General features: G+C 42.2%; 1 protein-coding gene across 1 annotated transcript; it reads left to right on the top strand.

Moving 5' to 3' along the window:
- Positions 1–1,536: 1,536 nt before the first annotated feature.
- On the top strand, positions 1,537–16,580 carry LOC146570798 (TBC1 domain family member 10A-like). Its single transcript, XM_085279470.1, has 9 exons — positions 1,537–2,113; positions 8,140–8,239; positions 8,336–8,443; positions 9,687–9,793; positions 9,895–10,009; positions 10,209–10,274; positions 11,351–11,540; positions 13,574–13,728; positions 13,906–16,580. The coding sequence occupies exons 1-9, from the start codon at positions 1,932–1,934 to the stop codon at positions 14,308–14,310; spliced, it is 1,428 nt and encodes a 475-aa protein (XP_085135596.1). The 5' UTR covers positions 1,537–1,931; the 3' UTR covers positions 14,311–16,580.
- Positions 16,581–27,393: the final 10,813 nt, after the last annotated feature.

The following is a 27,393-nucleotide window of genomic DNA, read 5'->3' as shown; positions in this document are numbered from 1 at the left end:
GTAGACATGGTCAAGACGTTCATACTGAGCACCAGAATGGGAAGGAGATTTGATTTACTTTAAATGTAGCATAAATACACATAAAATACAGTTCTGCAAAAAAAAAAGATACTGCATGTCAACAAGTGTATTATGTATGAGAACACATATGAATGTATAACACATTGTGCAGGGGGGTATTTTAGTGACACACTTTGGGCTCCTTAGTACCAACTGAGCGTCATTTGAATGCCACAGCTTATCTGTTTGTGACTTATAGGTGTCCTTTGTGTGTTTTTCTAGCCAGGTATGATTTTACTGCATTGGTGGTGTGATTGATCCACTATGGTACAGCCTGGTGGATAAAAATCTGATGGTTATTAATTCCATCGATTCTGACTGACTGAAATTCAGTCCCAAACCTATAGACAGTCACCTCCCACATACACACTGACAGTGACCTGTTGCTACAGATTCAGTCCAGTTCTTGTGTAATATGGCATACCTTCCCCTTTCTCTGTTTCTCTTCTTAAGAATTGGCTTCTTGACAGTCATCCTTCCACTGAGACCATTTCCGAAGAGGCTTCAGTGAACAGCAGATGGCTCAACTAAGGGCTCAGATGCATTTCTCAGGTCCTATGTCAGGTCTTTGCTGGATTTCTTTCCTGTTTTTTAAGGATATTAATTTCATCTTTCATCTTCATCTTTTACTATTCATCTGCTGTAGATAGTTTTTAGGCCTGACGCATCTTTGTTTTTGCCCCTATTGTTTAAGAACACTTTAAGCACCATGCCATGTTTTCAACTAATATCGCTTCAGGAATCACCTTGTCGATCCCAAAATACTGTTTTATGCCTGTCACACTGTGTTATTTCTTTCATTTTTCATAAATTCATCTCTAGAAATTGGAACAAATTACATTTTCCTAATAACAAAGTAGATAAGTATACAATTTAAAAAAAATTTATATTGTCTTATCCTGTTCATCCCTTGAGTTAAATTCCTTTCTATGTGCAAACATAAAATACACACCTAACTCTTTTATTCTTGAAATATTCATAGGTTACAGTAAAGTGGTTTGACAAACAAACAAACGTTTTCACTCTGGAATTGAATCAAAAAGGAGCCGCTATCTTTGGAAGACTTTCAGAAAGCCCAGAGAACTATTGCTCAAGTCTGACTCCTTGAAAGCAAAATATGAAGAAATGAGGGATGACTCATGACTTTTGCAGAAGTGAATGATTAAAGATGTGAATGCAGGGCGTTTTTGCATGTCGGCTATTTTACTCCGTATTCTGCATCAACTAAGATTTTGCTGCTTCAGTGCAATGCAGTTATTACAATACAAGTTCTGTCTGAACTATTTGAAAGACAATGTCACCTCACTTGTAATTAAGATCAGATATAACGATTTAATGGAGCACTCTTATGCTGGTTGCAGAAAAATAACTTCCTGTGGTAATTGTCAGTGAAGTGAAATTGCTAACCGTACCTGCATGTGTGATTTCCAGCATTAGGTGGCAACAGGGAGTCACAAGATTCCATGGATGTTTTGTTTACTACGCTCTTCGGGGCAAGACAGCTTTTCTCTTCCTTGTAGCCAGCAGCTAACTCACATTCCTGCTGACAGCACAGAAACTAGGTGTGTGTCAGCTGACAGTTGTGTGATGCTAGCACAGTAACTTTGGGCGATTAGCAAACAGATACTTTGCTGCTAATTAAGCGGTCATCGAGGTGCGATTTAGAGTGTGAGTGGAGCGTTAATTATGTGGAGGAGAGGGGGATGTACATAAAAAAAAAAAAACTCAAGTGGCTGTTGTAGCGTTAGCGAGCTAGCAGCTATCTCAGTAGCAACCGTAGCTAGCAGGCGGCTCCCATGGACGGCATTAAAGTGGCAGCTTTTCTTCTGAAGACCCTGTAGGCGGCTTACGCTAAGATAAATGTTGGCTCAATGGCCAGAACGGAGCTGAGCAATGGACTTAATTTGCGAGACAACCCAGAGAAGCTGACAGAAAATGGAACGGGCTCCTCGCACGGATTAGACCCAGAGGTAAACGGCAATGTCGTCCCCGGAGAGACCCAGGTGGACAAGTACGGATTCACAGGAGGAGCCCAGCAATACGCTGGAGACTCGTAAGTGTCGTTTAACATAACTGATATTTTATTTAGCCCTCGAAATCAATGGAGTAATTCATAAAGGTTTCCTTGTCCCTTTTCTTCTTTGACTGAGATGGATAAACGCGAATAAAACTCAGTCTTCTCTGCGGCTCAGATGGCTTCTTTCCCCCACTGACGCTGTAATATTTATCAATAATGAGTTTGTTTATAGTCAAAAGAAGAAAAGTTAAGGTTGGATGGCTTCAAACTGTACACGGTAAACACATTGCTTTACAGTTTAACCCAACCCCACCTGGTTTAATGGTTCACTGCTTTTTATTGTTACTGTTGTTTGCCTCAAAGTGAACCAGAGTGCGCTGATGATCCCTTGACCTTATGACTTGTGCATCAGGGTGAAAGTTTTTTAGTAAAAAAAGTGTATTTAATTATTCGTTGCAAAAGGATATTATACCATTGTAATCTTTTGAGATGCACCGTGATAAGACTGGATTTGGTTTCAGTGCATTGTTACATGCTCTTCAGCATCAGCACAGCTGCTGTATCATCTCTATTTCACACCACGGCGTAGAAACAGCAGAAATAAAGCCCGTATGTGCAATAGTGTACACTGCCCTGAGTTTGACGTCACTGTTTTGTAATGCATCACTGTCAGGAAAAAAATGGCCGCATTGTTAAAAAGGAGGGTTACGATTCAGTGGATTGGTCAGTTTGTTTCTGATGGAACTGGCTCTCCATTCATCCAACCCATCCATCCATCCATCTTCATCCGCTTTGTCCGGGGCCGGGTCGCGGGGGCAGCAGCCTAAGCAAAGAGGCCCAGACCTCCCTCTCCCCAGCCACCTCCTCCAGCTTATCCGGGGGAATACCAAGGCGTTCCCAGGCCAGCCGAGAGATATAATCTCTCCAGCGTGTCCTGGGTCTGCCCCGGGGCCTCCTCCCGGTGGGACATGCCTGGAACACCTCACCCAGGAGGCGCCCAGGGGGCATCCTTGTCAGATGCCCGAACCACCTCAGCTGGCTCCTTTCGATGTGGAGCAGCAGCTGCTCTACTCTGAGCCCCTCCCGGATGGCCGAACTTCTCACCCTATCTCTAAGGGAGAGGCCAGCCACCCTTCGGAGGAAGCTCATTTCTGCCGCTTGTATCCGCGATCTCGTTCTTTCGGTCACTACCCACAGCTCGTGGCCATAGGTGAGGGTAGGGACGTAGATCGACCGGTAAATTGAGAGCTTCGCTTTTACACTCAGCTCCCTCTTCACCACGACGGACCGGTGCAGCATCCGCATTACTGCAGCTGCAGCCCCAATCCGTCTGTCGATCTCCAGCTCCCTTCTCCCATCACTCGCGAACAAGACCCCGAGATACTTGAACTCCTCCACTTGGGGCAGGAACTCATCCCCGACCCGGAGTGGGCACTCCACCCTTTTCCGGCTGAGAACCATGGCCTCAGATTTGGAGGTGCTGATCCTCATTCCCGCTGCTTCACACTCGGCTGCGAACCGTTCCAGTGCGAGCTGGAGGCCCTCACCCGATGAAGCCAACAGAACCACATCATCTGCAAAAATCAGAGATGAGATTCTGAGGCCACCAAAGCGAAAGCCCTCCGCCACTTGGCTGCGCCTAGAAATCCTGTCCATAAAAATTATGAACAGAACCGGAGACAAAGGGCAGCCCTGGCGGAGCCCATCACCCACCGGGAACGAGTCCGACTTATTGCCAGCAATGCGAACCAAGCTCTTGCAACGGTTGTATAGGGATCGAATGGCCCGTAGCAATGGGCCAGACACCCCATATTCCCGCAACACCTCCCACAGGACACCCCGAGGGACATGGTCGAATGCCTTCTCCAAGTCCACAAAACACATGTAGACTGGTTGGGCAAACTCCCATGCACCCTCAAGTATCCTGGAGAGGATAAAGAGCTGGTCCAGTGTTCCGCGACCAGGATGAAAACCGCATTGTTCCTCCTGTATCCGAGGTTCGACTAACGGACGAACTCTCCTTTCCAGCACCCTGGCATAGACTTTCCCAGGGAGGCTGAGGAATGTGATCCCCCTGTAGTTGGAACACACCCTCCGGTCCCCTTTCTTAAAGATGGGGACCACCACCCCGGTCTGCCAGTCCACAGGTACTGCCCCTGATCTCCACGCAACATTGCAGAGGCGTGTCAACCAGGACAGCCCTACAACGTCCAGAGCCTTCAGGAACTCGGGGCGGACCTCATCAACACCAGGGGCTCTGCCACCAAGGAGTTGTTTAACTGCCTCAGTGACCTTGCCCCCGGAAATTGGCGGGTCATTCCCCTCATCCCCAGACTCTGCTTCCTCCTCGGAAGACATGTCAGTGGGATTAAGGAGGTCCTCGAAGTATTCCTTCCACCGCCTGACAATTTTCTCAGTCGACGTCAGCAGCGCTCCACCAGCACTATACACAGTGCAGGTAGAGCACCGCTTTCCCCTCCTGAGACGTCTGACGGTTTGCCAGAATCTCTTCGAGGCAGTCCGAATGTCTTTTTCCATGGCCTCTCCGAACTCATCCCACACCCGAGTTTTTGCTTCAGCCACTGCCCGAGCCGCATTCCGCTTGGCCTGTCGATACCTGTCGGCTGCCTCCGGAGTCCCACAGGCTAACCAAGCCCGATAGGACTCCTTCTTCAGCCTAGTGGCTCCCTTCACCTCTGGTGTCCACCATTTGGTTCGGGGATTACCACCACGGCAGGCACCAACCACCTTGCGGCCGCAGCTCAATGCAGCAGCTTCGGCAATGGAGACGCTGAACATGGTCCATTCGGACTCAATGTCCCCAGTCTCCCTCGGAATGCTGTTGAAGCTCTGCCGGAGGTGTGCGTTGAAGATCTCGCGGACTGGGGCCTCTGCTCTCCATTAGGGCTGCCACAAACGATTATTTTGATAGTCGACTAGTCACCGATTATTTTTGCGATTAGTCGACTAATCAGATCATCATCCATTGGACGTAAAACTACAGCTTATTGCACCAGCAGCATCTGCTCTTATATAACTATCATTAGCTTACAGCTTTAAGTGTTTAAGGTCTGTGCTAACTAAAAATAAAGACAAGATGATAGTTTATTAAATTTTAATGAAATTTGCAGATTGTTTCGGTGAAGTTTAATAAACTCCTTGCTATCTAAAATATAACAGGACACTGGAGTATATTCTGGAGCATCTCACACTTCTGATAATCAGCTGTCTGCTTGACGTTTATTCAGCTGTGTAAAAACTATAACTTTAATCTCAGACAAACTGATTTACTCAGGAACAAATAAAATACTAAAAAAAAAGCCAAACAATAACATTTTAAGTTATCTAAGTGACTCATATATATTTAACCTGAGTAGCGAAAGACGGCGGTGGGTTTGAAAACGATTTGCGGGGAGTCCGGTGTTCTCGCGGCGCTAGTGAGCCTAGCCCCCGGCTCTCTATCGAGCTAGTGGGTAACAGATGTCTCCGAAAACGTCGGAGCGCTTTTGAAAATATGTGGTGTCCTGATAAACTGAGCAGATATTTGAGGTTTACACAGTTACATTCTCGGCTGAAAATATGTTAAACGTTTATTTTGTGACCCAGAAAGAATAATAAGAGTAACATTAAAACTAACTAGCTGCCGCCATTGTTGGAAACTGCGCTGGGCCGCGCTATGAATTCTGGGACACAGCTGCTTCTTCTTCGGGGTTTAACGGTAGCTGACATCCTTGTACATGCAATGCTGCCATCTTCTGTTTCAGTCCGTTATTACACTCTTAAATCCTACTACTTATTCCTGCGTCTTTTGTGATCTTACAAAGCTTCAAACGACGCGTCGACTATTAAATCAGTCGTCGACGATTTTGATAGTCGACGTAATCGTGACTAGTCGACAAATCGTGGCAGCCCTACTCTCCATTCATCCCAAGCTATTTGTGTTAGTCTGTATTCTGTGTTCCTACTTTTCTTGCTCAACAGCTCTCTGGCACCAAAGTGAGAGAGACCGGATTCCTTCTTTGTTGTATTTTTCTCACTGGCATTAATATTCAGTAACTTGGCACTGTCACTTCACAGGAAGACATTTCTTGGTTCAAAGTTTCCATGTTCTGTCTGCAGCTGGGTGGGTTCACTCTACTCTGGCTTCCTCCCAGAGTCAAGACATGCCTGTTAGGTTAATTGGCCATAGGTGTATCACACATTTCATCCCATTATGGCTCTGGGAAATGACCCTGAATTAGATAAGGGTCATTTCATGTGAACGGACCAAGTTCCTTCAGCCTAACCACCTTTCCATGGGGGAGCAGCGGGATCTTGGGTAATGATATCTATACTTCTTAGTAGAAGAACTCCCAGATTACTGTTGTTTTTCAATAAGTAAACTAACATATTGTGATGAAGATGGGTTTCTGTGGAGCCATTTTTAAACGGGTATACCTAGGGAGCTGCTTAAATTATGTCAATCACATTTTTTAGGCCAAATATCTGCTACTATGATTTAATGAATGTGGAATTTCAAAAATGTAGCTGAAGTTCAACATCAAATTCTTGCATTTGCTTGAAAATCTGATAGTACAGCCTGCACTAGTGTTTTAGAAACCCTGTAGACAGAACAGTTTTAAAGAGGGGGTTGAAATTTGTTACACAGATTCCCATATATGAGGTGTGCTCTATACCATCAATTTACCCAAATGACATGAATGGTATTAAAAATATTAAGGCTTGAAAATGGGGAAACAAATGTATTCTAGTGAATAATATTTGAGATATTCCAAAAGAAATGACATCAGACAGGAATTTCAATTGTGAATTGTTTGGTAATAACAAGTGGGAGTGGGAGAAAAGTTTCTTCCACTGCTAAATTTGCTCTCTATACCTTCACCATCCATCCCTGTGGAGCCAAAGGAGCCACATTTCCATCATCCACAGTTCAAAATCATTATATTTCTCTTATACTGGGACTTGGTGCAGCCCCTCAATTCAACCTCAAAAGAAGTCATGGTAGCTCCTCTCTTTTTAAGGACACACAGTTCTTTTAAGACAAGTTTCTTCTGATTGGTTGACCCTTGTAAACAGAAGGTAGGAATAGGAGGTAGCTTTTTTGTTTTTTTCCCTTTGTCACACTCACCTTTGTGTGGTCATCATACAGACCTAAGAGTAAAAAAAGGGTCTGAAAAAGTGTGTTTGGTGCAATATAAATCCTGACATTTTGGATCACAAGGATTGCTTGCACATATGCTGACCTTGTTAGCTGACATACAAATATCTACCTTTGTTACTGTACATGTTTGTGTATAATGCTGTAAGTCCCCTTTAATAAAGCCCTCCTCAAAAGCTAGCTTTCACTTCTGGGTCTGCACACCATCCTGGTTTGTCTATCTTCCTTGCTCTTAAAGCTAGTCTTGGACTTTGCCTTGAACATAGGCAAAGTTTGGCAGAAAGTTTGTTTGTTTGCTTTAATTAATTCATTTAATTTAATTTTCCTTATAAACCAAGTAATATGACTCATTTTTCAAATAAATGAAGAAAAACAGATTCAGCCAAGCAGGCTGACCTGTCAACAACAAAATGTTTAGTGTTTTTTACTGTTTTGAAGACACAATGCAGTCTGTCCTTATCTTGTTCTTTGGGGTTATTAGATAACATTGGTGTAAGTGGCATTGTTTGAGCTTGCTTTAATAACGGCACTGCAGTAAGTTGTAAAGTTAATCATATAAATAAATAGACCAGGTTTCTTTGGTTGTTTTTGTGTGTGTCAAATGTGACAGCTCAGGTCTTCAGCAGCTCTGCAGTGAGGTGAGAGATTAGTAAATGTTTTGAGTAGTAAGCTGAACAAAGGGAAAGTTCTCCCACAGCTTCCTGTTTTCCATCCACTTCTTTGCTGATTGCCAGTGTTTAACTGCTTAGCCTGAGGTTAGGTTTCCTACACGTACAAGGAAGAGATTCCTGCCCTCTATGATGACAGGATTACTGGACATGGCACAGAAGAGTGAAACCATTGTCAGTCAGGGCTGAGAATAATTTGTTTGCCTCTATCAGTTTAATTGTTTCCTCCTCCACAGTGCTGAAGAGGTCCCACCTGAGGTGTTGAGACAGCGAGAGGCAAAATGGTTGGAGATGCTCAACAGCTGGGACAAGTGGATGGCCAAAAGACACAAGAAGGTCCGCTTTATAAGCTGTAAATGACATCAGATGTATTAATTATGTCCAGTTGTTATATACAGCTTCTTCTTGAACTGTCCATGTGTTGTATAACAGGTGAAAGAGCGCTGTCAGAAGGGGATCCCTCCATCCCTGAGAGGCCGAGCTTGGCTCTACCTTTCTGGAGGCAAAGTGAAAAGGGAGCTAAACCAGGGCAAGTTCCAGGTCAGTCATAGGAAGTTGTTTAAAAAGTGGACTTTTTTTTTTTTAATTCTCAAATAAATAAAACATAATATGACAATATTAGATGACGTATTACAAAAAGACAATTACACATTAAACATAGGAAGAGACAAACAGAAATATTACAAAAAGAAGGTGATGAGATGTGTCGCACGTACCAATCATGGTAGGCAGTCTTAGCATGTGTTCAGAGTATATGCTAGGTATGATGAGAAGAACATAAGCTCTGTAACATAAGAATGGAGATGGGTTTTTCCACTTTGGATCAATTTTTCTTTAAATTCACCCTGAATTGTTTTCCTAGAGTAATTATATAGTTATCTATTTGGGGAAAAAAGTGCACTCTTTTCAGGCCTGGGACAAGATATATGATGCAAAATCATTTGTAAAATAAGTTAGGGAGTCTGTCTTCCTGTATTTGGTAAATGGCGCTTTTCTAGTCCCTAAGGACCCCAAAGCGCTTTACACAACCTGTCATCCACCCATTCACACACACACATTCACACACTGGTGATGGCAAGCTACACTGTAGCCACAGCCACCCTGGGGCGCACTGACAGAGGCGAGGCTGCCGGACACTGGCGCCACCGGGCCCTCTGACCACCACCAGTAGGCAACGGGTGAAGTGTCTTGCCCAAGGACACAACGACCGAGACTGTCCAAGCCAGGGCTCGAACCGGCAACCTTCCGATTACAAGGCGAACTCCCAACTCTTGAGCCACGATCGCCCCACGAACTTTTTGACAGAAAAAGTTTCAGCTGTACATTTTTTACCATATTTGTGACAATTTTAGATGTGAAACTGTCGTTAATGATCGACTAAATAAATCCTTAAAGCAAGAATGCAGTTAAAGGAAGAGTTTTAGTTTTAGCTCTGGCTAAAATATCTTTGGGTGGAACTGTGCAGGAAGAGTCCTGATACGTACACATCACTGACAGCATGCCAGGATATTGTCTATTGTTTCAGTTTTAACAATAGCACGCCAGTAAACATCCAAACACGGTACACACTTAAAGTTTTAGTTACAATATTTTTATCTGTGCTGTTGCACTTTGCATCGAAAAGCATTGTTAAGATCAGCAACCAAAACTACACTGCTATAGTTTAGCAAAGACTAAATTGCAAACAGATGTTGCTATTTGGAATAGAAGGCTTGTAGCTATACTTAGAATGTTTTACAAAACAACATAATGTTAAAAATGCCAACCAAATTGTGTTATTTAGAAACTGGACGAGGAGCAAGGAGATCCCAAATGGGTTGATATCATTGAGCGGGACCTTCATCGACAGTTCCCTTTCCATGAAATGTTTGCAGCGAGAGGAGGTCACGGGTATGCGTTTCCATTCCTCGCTTCCAGAATCCTTTTATGTGTCCCACTTTTCGCCTAATGAGGCCAAACGTTGTTTCTAAACCAGCTGTTTTGATGTATAGGCAGCAGGACCTGTTTCGTGTGCTGAAGGCTTACACTCTGTATCGGCCTGATGAGGGTTACTGCCAGGCTCAGGCTCCCGTCGCTGCTGTACTTCTGATGCATATGCCAGCTGAGGTGAATATTTAATACTTTTTCTAATCTAAAATACTGGATGCCATCTGTTCTAATCGAAAATGTTAATTTCTAAGTTTGTTTTTCAAATGTATATTTTTCTATCAACGGCATCATCATTTTACTTTATGTAAAAAGTACTTTTTTTATTACTTTAATTTGTGATTCCTCTAATTCTCTCTCCCTCTTTCTTTGGTCCTAGGATGCTTTCTGGGTTCTTGTTCAGATTTGTGAAAAATACCTTCCTGGATACTACAGTGCAGGGCTGGTATGTTGCTGTCAGTGTCATTGTTCCGCCTGTTATTCATCTACCTGTAATCTGTACACTCACCAGCCACTAAATATCTAATCACACGCTGTTCCTGTCACCTAAGAACAGGAAATTTCTTAGGTGGATATTTTCTTGGCATAATTTGTCTCTTAGACAAACTGGGCATGTTTAAATGCCACAGCATGTCAGAACATTGTTGCTGACCTTGTCTATGTCTGTGTACCCATGTTTGGTGGCCGCTTCCAGCAGAAGAAAGTGCCATGTCATAAAGCCCATGTCATCTTACACTGGGGTTTTTGTGTTATTTGAGTTCACTGTACTCAAATAGCTTCCACACTCAGCAGATCACAATCTAATAAGCACCCTTGGAATGTGGCTGTACCGGAGGTTCACATCATGGATGTGAAGCCGACAAACCTGTAGAAACTGTGCAGTGGTGTCATTTTAATATACACCAAAATCTCTGAAGAATGTTTCCACCACCTTTTTGATTTTGTGATGAAAAGATTTAATATGGGCTGAGACGAAAGGGGGCTAACCTGGTAATAACAAGGTGTCAGTGAAAGTTGTAACAAGTTAATACTAAATAAAGTGGTTGGTGAGTGTATATCTATGTACACAAAATGAACATGTGTTTTGTACCAACAAGTAAATAAATGAGTCATTTAAGGACTCCAAACACACCCCATAATGGGCAAAAATCATTTTGTTTTACAGTTTTGATATTTATGGATATTTTTCCCAGGAATTAAGGTGACTTTTACCCGTAGAAAAACAAATTCAGCTTCAAGATTTGAAGTCATTCAAAGTTTAGTTTGATATTTACAGCTTGTCTGTTGGCCTAATTTTCTAAAGCCAGAACTTCGCTTTTTCAGCTCGATGGTACGTGTGGCTGCTCTAGTGTTACAGCTCTTTAGGCCGTTGTCTCTGTCACTCATGCTGATATGCTAACAGCCTAATTACCTGAGGTGGTGACCAGGCTAGAAGGATAAGATAATCAGACAATCAGATTAAGCAAAGACAAAGCAGTCTGTTCTTTCTCTGCTGACTGTTTTTGCATGTTGTCTCCACAGGAGGCGATCCAGCTCGACGGGGAGATTCTGTACGCTCTGCTGCAGCAGGTTTCCTCTGTGGCCTACCGTCACTTAAAGAAGCAGAAGCTGGAGCCCACCCTGTGCATGACCGAGTGGTTCATGTGCATCTTCTCTCGCACTCTGCCGTGGGCCTCGGTGCTGCGCGTCTGGGACATGTTCCTGTGTGAAGGTGAAGTGCCCCACACTGATAGATTTTCTTCTTTTTTATAATTGCATTGCATTGACTTGCTACTCTTACAGAGATGATGGGATAGATACGATAGTGTATTCAAATGCTATTAAACAGAAGTGTTTTACTTTAAGCTCACAGATGGAAGATTTGTTTGATGTGGCTTGTGGTTGATTTTTGTTTGACTGAGTGGAGAGTTCACAGTGCAGTAGTGGAAAATGCCACACTTGAGTTTGAGGGCACACCTAAGAAGAACTTCCTGTCTTTGCATTGAGTTAGTTGGTGCAGACAAATAAGAGAAGTGTTGAGATAGACAGGATGAAGTATTAGTGGCCTGGCTGAAAGTTGTGTGCTTTTTGGTTTTTCATTTAAACGTATCCCTCCGTTGCTTAAGTTATCAGTCTCTAGACAGCAATTAAATGAATACAAAATGGTAGCATTTAACGGTCCGCCAATACCCATCATGTGACCATCATCCTCCTCTTTGATTTTACTTTAATGTCAGGAATCAGTAACAGTTTAAGGTAGATAACTGTAACAAAACCAAGTAGAAAGTACAAAACCTGAAGAGCTGGGTCTGATGGTTCCAGAGAGGGAGGCGGTTTTTCAGCCATTGAAAGGTCGGTGGTTCGATTCAGGCTTCTTCCAGTCTGCACATCAGTGCTCTTGGGCAAGATGCTGAACCCCCAAACCTTCCTTTATTTTTGTGCGTGAATCTAAGTGGGTTGATAAAACTAGAAAAGCACTATATAAATACATTTACTATTTACATGCACAGGACACTTTGCTAGGAACTCTTTTTTTAATGACTGGCTGTCTTAAATTGTTGTTGCACAAAGTCAACAGGGTGCTGATAACATGATAGCATCACAGACTCATGCACATCCATGATGGCAACCTCCCGTTCTACAACATACCTAAGGTGCTCTTGAGCTCTGGTGACTGTGTTTTGAGCACAGTGAACTCATTGTCATGTCATCTCATGATTGAGATGATTCTAGCTTTGTGACGTTGTGGTTATAAAGGGTTGGTCAGTAATAATACTCAGGTAGAGAGTGGTATTTAAATGATGGTCAGTTGGCACAAAGGGGCACTCTGCTTTGTTGTGCCAAACACAACTTGTTTTCCAAGAGGAGCACTATGGACTCTGTAGGCTCCTCTTGTTAATCTTTTTTATTTTGTTGTTTATCTTATTTATATTATTATCACCTGAAAGACAAAACAAAGGGAGGTACACAAAAATTTTTTTTTGCTGTGTGTGAGGGAGAGCAAGAGAGTGAGAATCTGCAGCAGAAGTCAAGACTAACCAGATTAAGCAACATTTTTCAAATCTTTAGATGTCTACTTGTTGTGAAGCCTTATAAATTGTAGCCTCAGTTTCCTGTTCTTAGCTGACAGGAGTGGCTCCTGCTGTGGTTTTCTGCCACTCTGCTTTAAGGTTTATTGTGTTGTGCATTCAGAGATGCTTTTCTGCATACCTTGCATACCTGACCATTTTCTGTCAACCTTTGAGATGATTGTTCAGAAAAATCGCACCCATTTGTGAAATACTCACATCAGCCCATCTGCCACATTCAAAGTCACTGAAGTCACCTTTTCTTCTGAGTTTAACTTAAAGCATGTCATCTTAGCCATGTCTACAGGCCTAATTGCATTTATGTGCCGTGTAATTGGTTGTTTATGTGTTTGTGTTAATGAACAGTTTAACAGATGTGTCTAATGAAGTGGCTGGCAAGTGTATATGCGCTGATGGAGGGTTTCTCTGGTACTAATCGGGGTAAAACGGAGATAAAGAGTGATCAGTGAGCTGTGATCAGAATATCCAAGTAACAACCCACAGACTAAAAACATGAAGCCTCCCTGTTGTTTTATTTTGAAATAATACAAATGTGTCACCGCACTGAATCATTGTGTCACCCAACCCAACTCAAAGTACTTCTCATGGTTATTATGGAGAAATGAATTACTAATATAAAATGTGAAAGTTAGTTGATCTGGCCTCATGTTGTCTTGTGTGACGTGTATGTTCTCAGGAGTGAAGATCCTCTTCAAAGTGGGCCTGGTCCTCCTCAAATGCACGTTGGGATCCCAGCAGAAACTGAAGGACTGCCAAAGTCTCTATGAGACAATGGAGCTGCTCCGAGCAATAAATCCAGAGTACATGCAAGAAAGTTTCCTGGTGCATGAGGTACACCTACACAGACCATTAAGTCTTTGCAATCCATTTTCTTATTTTGACCCTGCAAACCCTTCTGAGACTTTAACTGCTGAGATTGTGAAAACACCAATAATGGAAATGCTTTAACTAAAAGCTCAGACATTAAATCACGTGTGGCTCACACTCCTGTATTTATGTGTGTTTCAGATTATCGAGTTAACGATATCCGAGACAAAGATTGAGAAGGAGCACAATGCTCAGCTCCGGCGCTGGAAGGAGAGTCACGGAGATCTGCACTGTAAATCCCCTCCCAGGATGCACGGGGCTAAAGCCATCATGACCTCTGAGCCACACAGCAAACAACACCTGAAACAAAGACCTGCCATCACCGTGGAGTCTCCCTTGGCACCCAAGACGGATGTGAATGAAGAAAATGCAGCCACAAGAAGTAGAAAGACTAAGGATGAAGATGAGATGAAGACAGCATTCCCTTCACAGGAGCTGATTAATCCTTACGCTCCTTCCTCTGACCCCTCACCTCTCTTCGAACATATAACCCTAAAAGGGTCCAAAGAGAGTCTGAGCAGTGTAGAGCAAGACACCTACCTGTAGCAGGAGAAGATTTATCACAGTTTACAAACAGCAGTAAGTCCATACAGGCCTAACCAAGCAGTGACATGACGACACCTTTCAGTGTGTCTGGGGCAAAAATAAAACTGAGACGTTTGTGAATTTTTACATAAGTTTGTAAAACTGAACGCCAGCTAAGCAGCTAGGCTAAGCAGCTGCTGAAGTCATTTCACTCACACAGGTTGCTATGCTTTTTAACTACATCCTACAGCCACATTTGTAAAGTGGAACTCAGAGGTGTCATTTCCAGGGACCAGCAGCAGATGACGACAATGTGTGACGCCGATAAATTAGGTTTTATTCCTGCAGGCAGGCGTTTGAACTTGGGGCTATTTTGCCCATCTCCATTGGGCTTTAACAACAAAAAAAGATGAACCTCATAATCACTCATGTAAACACATAAATGTCTAGTCCTGATTCCCCCAAGTTTAATTCAAACTCTAAAAGATAAACAATGAAGAAGAAAAAAGAATTAGTGAGTGCATGATCAAATTCGCCTGCTTTCACCTCTAATGCCACCAGTATGCTTGAGCCACTACTGGAGTTCTGTGAGTGTAATCACAATGCAACGTTAAAGTACTAAATAATTAGAAATAGCCCACTGGAGAATAGTCACATGTGGCAAAAGATTTTAATGACACCCGTCGGTAATGTTGACAGGGTCACTAATGCTTATTACGCTGTGCACCTTCTTGAAAAGAGAAGAACGTATTCTTTATATATAAAGTATATGTTCTCTTATTTATCACAGAGTTGGGAAGTTCCATAAGTAGAAAACTATAAAGCTCAAATAGGTTTTGTTGCTCCATACATTTGCATACAGAATTGCTTCAGAGCAGCTCTCTTGATGGTAAAGGCTGCTGATCTCTCCCTTTTGGAGAAAAAAAGCTTGTAGCTAACTGTTAACACCTCCTGCTAGTTACCTCTTAAAAGCAGCACTCTGATTATCTCCCATCTTTTAAAACATTGAGTCTTAATTATTGAGTTTTTTGCCAGGAGCTCTTTGCTTTTTTCCCCAGACTTCCTTTTTGCCTACAGTCACTACGTTGCCATCGGATAGATTTGTATCGTTAGTCTTAGTTATTCGCACTAAATCGCAGACGCACAGTTTTTACGCGTGCACTCTGCAGAGTCTGTGGTGCTGCCTCAGTGAGTCAGTCTCTGCTGTCACTGAACACTAGAGGGCGTCCTGAGATTATCTCTCAGCCTCCGTCAGTGAGCAGCAGCCTTTGTCTTACAGGGGAAAAAGGAGAGGAAAAAACCGACGCAAGCTGTTTGACACTCAAATGAAGGACGATAGTTCAGGGACATTTTGTGCCACTAAGCCAAAGATTTGTAAAGTTTATTTTTTAAGATGTATTCGTGGAAGTAATTCAGTTGTGTCTGACAGTATTGTCAGTTTGGGAGTGCGTGGAGTTTTTATTTATGTTGTAAATGAAACAGTATAAGCTGTTTTTGTACAATTACACTTTAAAGGTTTCATCTGCTTTAAATTTGTATAATTATTACAATAAAAGAAAAGGAGCGCACTAGAGGGTTGTTCTCTGCGGCTAAAGCCGATGGAGCTGTAAACCTTTGACGGTGACGTGTAAATACTTGTATAAAACCGAGATGCTGCAAGTGAAGAAAAATTCGAAATGAACTGGAAAAACAGGCAACGTTTAACATTACCAGCAAAAGATGTGGCTTTATTTGGAGTTACCACCATACCTTTGGAGATTATTTTCAGTCGATGATTTCTATAATGGAAAATGGTTGTGGGTATGTGTTGACTTTTAAACACTCCAATGTTGTAAAGCATATGCTACGGGTTCATTTTAAAAAATTTGTTCTGAGGCACTGTTTACTTGTGATGCCCTGTGGAGCTTTTTAAAGTCACATTGGAGATTTTAAAACTTTGATTTTTGTGGGGTTTTTTGTTTTTGTTTTGTTTTTTAACCAATACTTCAACGGTTTCTGCAAAAAGCTGTCCTGAAGAGTTAATTTTGGTCCAGGGAAGGAATTTGAATAAGTTAACCGGTCGTTTTAAAGAGTAAGAACGTTTAGTTTGCTTTCCATCCACTGGAAAATGCACACTCCACTAAGTTGATAAGATGCTGCTTATTATTAATCGTTGCAACAGTTATATTTTGAAACAACAGAGCATTTATTTTGATAGGGGCATGTAGATTTCTGATATTTTGCCTCATTTGATTTAAAATGTGTATTTTTTTTCCACCAAATTCCATTTAAATCAATAAAACTTGAACATGCATTTCCTGGGTTTTTTGTTTTATGATAACTTTCTCTTACGTCTGCATTTACTGTCAAACACAAGGGGATAAAGTGCCACACAGACGGGACCAAAGTTACGAGCAGTATTTGAATGCCTCCTGTGTTATCGTTCAACGCCCTCACACCCACCCGTCCGCCCGCCCGCCCTCACCCACGCAGCAGCACACTTCCTTGGACACCTGTTTCTCCGGCTCTTTCAGCTCTTGGAGGAATTTGCATGTCAAATAGGGCGAATTCCCACACCACCATCCAAAGTGCCTCACACAGCCATTTGCCTTTGGTCTCTGAATGGAGTCTTCTGCGTGCACACAGGCCTTCTTTTTCTTCTTCTCATTCCCTCAGTAAGATTCAGCTGCAGTCCAAGAACATGACAGCCAAGAATCTCTCCTGCTACATTTTAATTTACTAAACTGGTGAGAAGCCAAAACTGCATTAAAAAGTAAAAGATGGTTGTATGGTCTCAGTTTTTCTTATTTTCTGTCATTTGATAGTACACTTCTTGAATTAGAGGAGATACTAGGATTTAATTTGGCACGCCCAGCTTCCTCATGTCACATTCTGCACAGGAAGCCTTCACAGTGGCTTCTTTTATTTATGTGAAGGATTTTGTGCGTGTTTTTGTCAAGGGGATGCCTGTCATTAGAGCATTTTTGTGTATGTCTCCGCTAGCTGTAACAATGCAGGCTGAACTGCCTATTTCCAATCCAGCGACACCCTTCACCTCAATCTAACCCCACCCTGCCCCCCAGCCGTCCACCTGTGGACCTTCTCCCTCTGCTAGTGCTCAGTGACACTGGTTAGACCTGATCGTAGACCAGAGAGGGTGTAATGGGAGACTTTGTGTTTATGGCTAATCTGCAGAGGAGGAGATGTGACCCAGACGTGATCCCATAACCACGCTCTGTAAAGTGCAGATGAGAATTTTGAGCTTTAGCAGTGTAATCGCCTGTTGCTGGGCCTCGGTTGCATGCAAGGACATCACTATACTTTGTTTAGCTTTTAAAATGTTTCACCCCTACTCCTGAGTGCTTTAAAAGTAGAGTGACCTGAACAAGTCTTTTAATAACAGTGAAATCATCTTCAGAAAATAAGTGCTCTAAATTGGAAATGCTATTTCTCCCAGTGGTGAAGCTTTTTGCAGGCTAATAGCGGTGTGTGTGCGCACACTGAGAAGAAAAGATGATCCGGGAAAGTGAAACAATCATGTATTTTGTTACACTGGAAGCAACAACAATCACCTTCTATCCACAGTGTTCTTGCACAGTTTTCTTGGCTACTGCATTTTGCACCATGCCCCTGCTAAAGGTCCCCAGTGTATATGAAGCACAATGTCCTGGTTTAAATAGTGCCCATAATTCAGACGTGTTCAATTTAATTTCTATCACAACATTTAATTTAAGTCAACCCATGAAGATACCCAACCCAATACAGAGAGCATAGATGCTGATGAGCTGGACACCAGAAATTGTTCTGATATTTTGAAACTTAATCTCGCTAACATTTGCAACTTTATAAATACAGGGCCAGCGCTTTCTTATGCACTTTTATGTTATGTGGCTCATTTTATATGTTAAAATATGTACAAAAACCAGTATAACAACATTTCTTCAAAAGGGAGCATCCCAGAGGTGGATAAGGATGAAATCCACAATATTTACTCACAGTCATTTAACCATTTTCCTTTCAGCAGATTCACATCAACAGCATGCACATACAATATGTGTATGTAAGCAGATATCTCTCATGTGATGTCTGTTTATACACTGTAGCTGTTTATGGGGGGGTGAGCAGAGTGAGGTGGATGATCTCACGATGCCATATGTGTGAAGCGTCTGGGAGATTATAGTCTGCCTTCGTGAGCTCTAAAGCTCTTGTAAAGCTTTTTGGTAACAAGGACTGAGGGTCTGAAGCTTTATCCCCACCTGCCACCCCCCATCCCTGCCCAATGGGCAAATTAGAAGGGGTGACTTTAAAAAAACAAACAAAAATGAAATGCAGCCTTAAGTAAACTGAACATTTGTGGAACGTTCTGAAAAAAACCTGCTTTACAGTGGCTAACTATGATAGAGCAATTGCTTAAATGAAATTCCTGCAACAGAGAAAGCTTGCAGGATTTAAAACACTCAGCAGAGTCTGCTGGTGTGGCCTTCAAAGCACAACTGTTACCGTCAAGTCTTGAACTTTGAGCACCAACAGGAGTTTCTGAGAGGCCTGCTGTACTTATAAGGGGATCAGTAGCTTACTGATATGTGCAGGAACCCATCTTAAATTTCACAGAAGGCGAGTGTCCCAAAGCCAGCACCAAAGTGATAACAGAAAGTCACTCTTTGGACTAACTGTAGAAACGACATCGCATCTTGGCTTAAAAAAAAGAAAAAAAGTTAAGTGTGTTACAGCTGTCAATACCCAATGAGATAAAACAGAGTGTGATGTGTTCAAGCTGTTGGAAGGATGGTTTACCAAAGTGAAAATACCAGGATGTGGGGGGAAATATGTAGTTTCTGCAAGTCGATGATTCATAAGTCAATGGACTCGTGTGCTCTTGAAGTCAGACAAATTATTATTTGTTTAATTATTCCTGATTACATTTGGGATGAGGTTATGATATCACTACACTGAAATATGTGAGATCCCTGCAACAGTTTGCAAAGTTGCGCGCGCGCACACACACACACACACACACACACACACACACACACACACACACAACTGAGTATCATCAGCATAGCAATGACAATAAACACAGCCCAGCTGGTTGATAAAAATCCCTGAAGGGAACATGTGAGGACAAGATACAACAAGAGTGTATCTCTGAGAACTGTGCATAGTGGGCATTTTAGCAGGTAGGTCATCTCATCTGGACTCTTATCCAGGCAGATACTGGTTATCTGCCGCTCGATGTTCTCTCGCCTGTCCAGCTCCATGATGACTGGCACCACCCACTCCACAAGGTCCTGGTAGAATTCCTCAGCAGGGTAGTGGTATTATTATTTATCTTCATCTCTCAGGGCAAACTCTTCTGGGGCTTTCACCTCGCCGTACGTCATCTCCTCACACACGCTTGCGTCAATCTCATTAAGAGCCTTCCACTGCTCTTGTGGGTCCATTATGATTTGCTGATATGATTTTTCTGAAGTCTGCATTTGCGTGCAAAACCAAATTATTGCTGGACAGTGCCAGACAAAACAGCTGCTCTTGTAAAACTAATCCAACCCAGTACTCCTTTAGGAAGGCTGACTTTTTATGGGAGAAACATGCATTTAGGAAATTATCCATCTTAGTTGTCTGAGACCTTGTGGACATTCCAGTTGGTAACCCCTCTGTATTTGGGGGGCTTTGATGAGAAGTTTCAAGTAGCAGAGCAGCACGTGTGGGACAGGAAGAGGAGTGGAAGGTGTCAGGGGGGCAGACAGATGCTCATTGAATGGACAGTGAACAGGAAGTGTGTGTGTTCCCTTTATCACTCTCCCTCAGGATAACAGTAGTTGGGAATGTAACTCTGATGATCTCAGCTCCATCAGCTTTTTCTGACACTCTGTGATTTGTAATAGGAAATGATAGCACACACCTGTTTGGTTTAAGCCCGGGGTTCCCCCCAGTCTCTTTTATAGAAAAGTTACAACTAAGCAAGCAATCACCGAAAGAATGATTTCCTCTCTTTGTAGCCTGTACTGCAGAGCATGAAGTGCAGGATAGCAAAGCCTTGAGGTTCTAGGACCACAGATTCTCTTCATACAAAAGATCCAAGAAGATGCAAAGAAATCGCTGCCCTTTATAGACTAAATATAATTAAAATTTATTGGGTCATGTCAAGTTTTATACATTAACAGAAAAAAAGACGTCATACAGTGAAATGATAATATTCTTTGGTTACTGCAGCTCTGTGCACCAGCATTGACAGTTAATTTGCCAATTTTCCACCAGATTTCAGTATGTTTGAAGTTGGCTAGGCTCTTGGTTACACAATAAACAGCCTCTACTCCTATCAGGTTTTCTGTTTTAGTAACCTCCATGTGACCTCTGACCTGCTGAACCTCCCACTCTGTTTCAAGTTGTTTTCGTTTCATCGCAGTCACAATCTCCTGATTAGCCTTTGTGTTTCAATTTGCACGTTTTCTTTTTGGGATGTCACTCAAACACTAGCGCCGTGCAGTACTTGTATCAATCTGATACCAAGTGAATACAAGGCCAGTATTGCCAATACCTATACTGACACTTTTAGGCAGCTTATGCAGGAGAGAGCAGTGTGCCATGATTTATGACATGAATCATCATCAACTTGCAAATTCTGGACACATTTTAATGACGACTAAATCACTGTGATGTAAACTTTCTGCAATAATCAATATCTATCCCACCACACTAGTGTCTTTCCAATACCAAGGTTGGTATCGATATCATAGATATTTGGCTCTACCCACCTACCTATATCAAACACTGTATGACAATATACAGTGGGGCAAAAAAGTATTTAGTCAGCCACCAATTGTGCAAGTTCCCCCACTTAAAATGATGACAGAGGTCAGTAATTTGCACCAGAGGCACACTTCAACTGTGAGAGACAGAATGTGAAAAAAAAATCCATGAATCCACATGGTAGGATTTGTAAAGAATTTATTCATAAATTAGGGTGGAAAATAAGTATTTGGTCACCTCAAACAAGGAAAATCTCTGGCTCTCACAGACCTGTAACATCTTCTGTAAGAAGCTTTTCTGTCCCCCACTCGTTACCTGTATGAATGGCACCTGTTTGAACTCATCATCTGTATAAAAGACACCTGTCCACAGCCTCAAACAGTCAGACTCCAAACTCTGCCATGGCCAAGACCAAAGAGCTTTCGAAGGACACCAGGAAAAGTATTGTAGACCTGCACCAGACTGGGAAGAGTGAATCTACAATAGGCAAGCAGCTTGGTGTGAAAAAATCAACTGTGGGAGCAATCATCAGAAAATGGAAGACATACAAGACCACTGATAATCTCCCTCGATCTGGGGCTCCACGCAAGATCTCATCCCGTGGGGTCAAAATGATCATGAGAACGGTGAGCAAAGATCCCAGAACCACACGGGGGGACCTGGTGAATGACCTGCAGAGAGCTGGGACCAAAGTAACAAAGGTCACCATCAGTAACACACTACAACGGCAGGGAATCAAATCCCGCAGTGCCAGACGTGTTCCGCTGCTGAAGCCAGTGCATGTCCAGGCCCGTCTGAAGTTTGCCAGAGAGCACATGGATGATACAGCAGAGGATTGGGAGAATGTCATGTGGTCAGATGAAACCAAAATAGAACTTTTTGGTATAAACTCAACTCGTCGTGTTTGGAGGAAGAAGAATACTGAGTTGCATCCCAAGAACACCATACCTACCGTGAAGCATGGGGGTGGAAACATCATGCTATGGGGCTGTTTTTCTGCCAAGGGGACAGGACGACTGATCCGTGTTAAGGACAGAATGAATGGGGCCATGTATCGTGAGATTTTGAGCCAAAACCTCCTTCCATCAGTGAGAACTTTGAAGATGAAACGAGGCTGGGTCTGCCAACATGACAATGATCCAAAACACACCGCCCGGGCAACAAAGGAGTGGCTCCGTAAGAAGCATTTGAAAGTCCTGGAGTGGCCTAGCCAGTCTCCAGACCTCAACCCCATAGAAAATCTGTGGCGGGAGTTGAAAGTCCGTGTTGCTCGGCGACAGCCCCAAAACATCACTGCTCTCGAGAAGATCTGCATGGAGGAATGGGCCAAAATACCAGCTACTGTGTGTGCAAACCTGGTAAAGACCTATAGTAACCGTTTGACCTCTGTTATTGCCAACAAAGGTTATGTTACAAAGTATTGAGTTGTATTTTTGTTATTGACCAAATACTTATTTTCCACCCTGATTTACGAATAAATTCTTTACAAATCCTACCATGTGTCATGGTCCTGGGTCGGTGACCCAGCGCTTTTAGTTATCATTTTCTAGTTTATGATGATGATGATTATTATTGTTTGAGTTCTGTGTGTTATATTCGGTCTGCCTCTGAGTCTGCGTCTGTATCTCTGTCTGTCTATGGTGTCACCCCATCTGTTTGTGAATCTGTCTGTTTAGTTCAATGTCTTGCCTGGTTCCATGTGTCTGAGTTTCCTGTTTTATTGTGAAGGTTTGTGTCATATGTGAGTGTGCTCAGTTACGTTTCCCCTGTCTCGTCAGCTGTGATTTCTCCCAGGTGTGTTCCCCTTCTGTCTCTCATCCCTTGATTACTGCCGTCTGTGTATTTAAGCCCTGTGTTTCTCTGTGTCAGTGTCGCGTCGTACCCTCAACTAGCTGTGTGTTCTGCTTCTATGTTCCTAGTGTTTGGTCTCCTGCTCCAGTTTAGTGTTTCTTTCCAGTGTTTCAGTCCTTGGTTCCGCTGTTCTGACTTTTGGTTTTCTTTTGGTGAGTTTAGTTGTACGAGGTTTTTCCCAGCAATAAAGCTGCGCCTTAAGTTTCACTTCCGTGTCTGAGTTCTGCATTTTGGGTCCACCACTCCTGCTTGCCTGCCACACAGCGATTCATGACACCATGTGAATTCATGGATTTTTTTTTTTCACATTCTGTCTCTCACAGTTGAAGTGTACCTCTGGTGCAAATTACTGACCTCTGTCATCATTTTAGGTGGGGGAACTTGCACAATCGGTGGCTGACTAAATACTTTTTTGCCCCACTGTACATTTAAGCTGATGGAAGCCTGCAGGCTGGACTGCTCAGCATGTTTATTACATTCATTGCAACTGAAGCTGTCAGAGGATGATTATACTTTATCTATTTGCATATTTAAAACATAGAGGAATGCATCATAACTTAAAAATGCCTACAGCTCTAATTCACTGTGGTTAAACCATTCCAATTTTAACATATGATTATTATAATTAGCTAAAGTCATCCAGCGCTGCTTGTAATCTATAACGGGTGCTAACATGCAACAACTACTCATTTTTTTTTGTTTTGTTTTTTGTAAATCAAAAGCCAGTGACAATGAAAATGTCGTAGCTCATGAGTGAAGTTTCAGCAGCTAATTTTGTATTATGTAGGAGATGTTCTGCTGATTTATGGTGTAAAATATCCTATAACAAGACCCATCCCATGTGAAGAGTTTTTGGCACTGTTCGTGTGGCGTGTTTATCTCTTCACCGGGGGATGTTTGTTGACTCCGCTCTGCTGCGTTGATGATGTTTTCCACTAATCTGTATTGATCTAAAGCCACTTCCTGCCATTGTTTTTTCACATCCCCACTGTCTGCTCTCTTCCTGTCCATCTAGTCCTCTTTTCCCCCGGCAAGGAAACCGGGGGCTTGAAGAGGATACACAAAGAAGGGGATGGGGGGGGGGGGGGGGGGGGGTAGTGCCGTAGGCGAGTGTTTAAGCATTACTGATGTTTTAGGGCCATTAATCTGTTTACAGGCACGTGAGGGGGACAAAAAGAACAATAATAAGAAAAAATTCCAAGGGCTGTGATTCAAAAAATTAAGATGAAGCTGTGTTAATTATATGAAGGTCAAACCTTGGGATATGTTAGTTGTGGCGTGCATGTGTCTGTGTGTGAGGGACAGAGTCTGCTCTGACCCTGATAACGTAGCCACTGGTGAGCAGAAGCACTTGCCAGCATTTGATAACACCAACAGAAACATCAGCCGGATCCTTACATCAACAAAGACATGCAGAAGTGTAAAAAATATTGAGGTTAGTGAGTTAGGCCTGCCTTCAGAATAACTCAGAGATACAGAGAATCAAAGTTCCTATCAGAAGTGTATATCATTCGATTTATTATAGTGGATCTTGTTTTACTGGGTTTCCTGGGTTACAGCTGGGTTTGTGACCCTAAACTGGATAAGCAGTTATAATATTTTTAAATGACTGCATGAATAGATGGATCTTATTTTCAGACACAAAGCAGTATTCTGGCTCAGCTTCAGTGCAGTATACTTGTTGTAGCTGTACTTGTACACAGTTTTTATATGCAATTAGCACCCTCCCAGAAAGTAACACAGCAGTACAAGCTTCTACAAAAACAGCATGCTAATACAAAGCTAAGAACCCAGCAGTCACACTTGTGGGATTGTACCCTCCATTTCTATTTGTACCTTCTTTTGTAGTAGTACAGTAGCTACAGTGGCTACAGGATTTTCCGTGAAGTGTTCTTTGTGTTGTTTTAAAACTTTAAAGCAGCTTTGAGTTAATGCTTAGAAACCAAATAATAGGTGTTCTATGTGTCCTCATTGGCGCAGAGATTGTGGCCAGTATGAGCGACTGTAGCCCAACATTTATACTCTTAATTATGTGATGTGTTTTCTGTTGGACAATGGTTGCATTTTCACCCATTTTCAGTCCAGTCCTTGTACTTAACCAGTTTCAGAGGATTTCTTGTTTCTTTTTCAATTTAAGTTCACTACTTTCTGCACTCGCAGGCTGTCACAAAAGCACATCATCAAGAGTTTTGCACAGTACTGTACAAAAGGAAGCTAATAAGTAATGTAATGCTTTATGTAACACACTTTTCTAAAATGACAAGTAATATGTAAGACATCGCCTAAAAAAGTAGCAACCCCAAGCAGTTACCATCTTTATTTTCAATATAGTGTAACAAATGTCTGTGCACATATATATATGTTATTATTTTTATATAAATGTGGAGAGATTTAAGTCACTTACAATATGTATAGTTTCAAAAATAATCTTCAGGCTTCTGTAGCTTCAAATGTGGTGCAGATCGTCTGTCAGTGTTTCAGAAACAGAAATAATTAGAAATATCAGGTGGATAATTATGCAACTGTAGTACGTCCAAGTAGGGTCTGAAATCTACAAACAGCTGTCTGCACATGTTCCCCACTATGTAGCAAACACTAGTGGATGAGTGAGCGAACAAGTGGACAATTTGACCACAGCGTAAGAAGAGGATACATCATCAACCAGTAGTTAGCTAAGGAGCATTGATTTTACATTTTCATTTTATGTGTATAAAAGTGTCAGACAGCTAAATGCTGTGGTTATCATTTCTCTCACAATGTTTTGGGGCCACAGTAATCTGTAGAAATTCATGCTACACAAGTAAGTGCATTGTGCACATAGGATACAGTGGTGGGGAACTAATGGGAGCGACCTTCAAATACTGAAATTCTCAATAAAAGTCAAAAATAAACTAATAACAGGCACTAAGAGAGACTATATTCTTTTCTTAATATTTGCTTTGTGTGTGTATACGTGTGTCCACTCAAGAGAGAGAGAGAGAGAGAGAGAGCAAGGGTTGTACGTGTTAACACACAGCAGCAAGTGACCTCATTTTATAATTTTGAACTAATGGCAAAAGCACATGTCCATCAAGACCTCTGGTTTGAGGTTACAATAGCTTATTGTATTGCATCCAGTGCAGTCATGGGTGTTATTTTATGAACATGCAGGATTTTGTGTGTGTGTGTGTGTGTGTGTGTGTGTGTGTGTGTGTGTGTGTGTGTGTGTGTGTGTGTGTGTGTGTCCATTTCTCAACCTTGAAACTAAACCAGAGGCTTGTGTTTCAAAAACTCTGTGAAGTTTGGACAGCCATAAAAATCTATAAAAATGTTCATGTTACATGTGAGGGATAAAAGACTCAAACACTTACTAAACCCTTGAGGTGCATTTGGAATAGTTCACACAGTTGTTAGGCTACCTAGTGCTCTTGCAGACAACATTGGTCTTCCAACGAGAAGACGAAGAAGAAGAAAAAGAAGGCAAAGGAATGCAGACGATAAAGTTTTCCTGCCTGCTGGATGATCCCTGCAGGAAGAAGGATGTGTTACTGTGGGTTTTACTGCAGGGAACCACTGGTCCTATCTCTATTGTTCCCAAACGGTTAGGATCGTCAAATCGGCATGCATCCTCTCCCTCAACACATAACATTCACACGCATAACTGCCAGTTAATGACACAGCTACAGATTCAGTTGCCACTAAGTCTGCTATCAGTAAATCCACTATGTTTTTCTTTTTCTGCACGCCCAACACAAGTGGAAGACGGGTTCTTTAAATTATCTGACATGTCTAACATTGCCTATGTCCAGAAGGCAAGCCCATTAGCTATTTTTTTATTCACTGAGACCACAATGGTAGCGCCAAAATGAATAATCTTGGGTGATGTTGATAAGAAACAACTTTGAGAATTTTTAAGTATTTTTAAGATTGGTGAGACAAAGACTTTTTGTTCACAGTGACAAGAGGTATCTTTACAGGAGTAAAGGTGAGGCTTTCAAACTTAAGAACAGATGTGTGCTATACAATCATTCTACCCTGGAAAAAGGAACATTACAAGAAATTAATAAACTGTAAAATTACCATTCACAATTTCCATTGACATTCGTGCCAATGATGATTGCATGAAAACTTCTGTACATTGCACCTCCTAGATGAACTACAGCCTTGTATACAACAAGTATAGCTGTATGTACACTTGTTGTATACATACAGCTTGCACCTGCCGCTAACTAATATCAGTTACTTCATCTTTCATCACTCCTGTATTGTTACTATTTGAGCACTGCATATTCAATAACTGCAGTTGTAATCTGTAATTCCTATCTACGTGATCCCTTAAAAACTTTCAGAAGGAGTCCAGTCCCCCATGTCCTCACCCATCCCCCCCCATATTAGTAACAAACCCCTGAGCAGGCTAAATCCCGCAGCGTGCATAATACAGCTCCAGTCTGTAGCTTCAAATGGCTGCAACACTCAAACCAATACTGAGTAATAAACATACGTCACGTTCACATCTTCTAAACAGAGTCAACTCTATTAAATAAA

Source organism: Mchenga conophoros, linkage group LG7, assembly GCF_057382185.1.
Source record: "Mchenga conophoros isolate Kocher_MC1m ecotype Shallow Benthic linkage group LG7, M_conophoros_male_GT1.1, whole genome shotgun sequence".
Taxonomy (NCBI): Eukaryota; Metazoa; Chordata; class Actinopteri; order Cichliformes; family Cichlidae; genus Mchenga; species Mchenga conophoros.
This window is presented reverse-complemented; position numbering and strand designations above follow the sequence as displayed.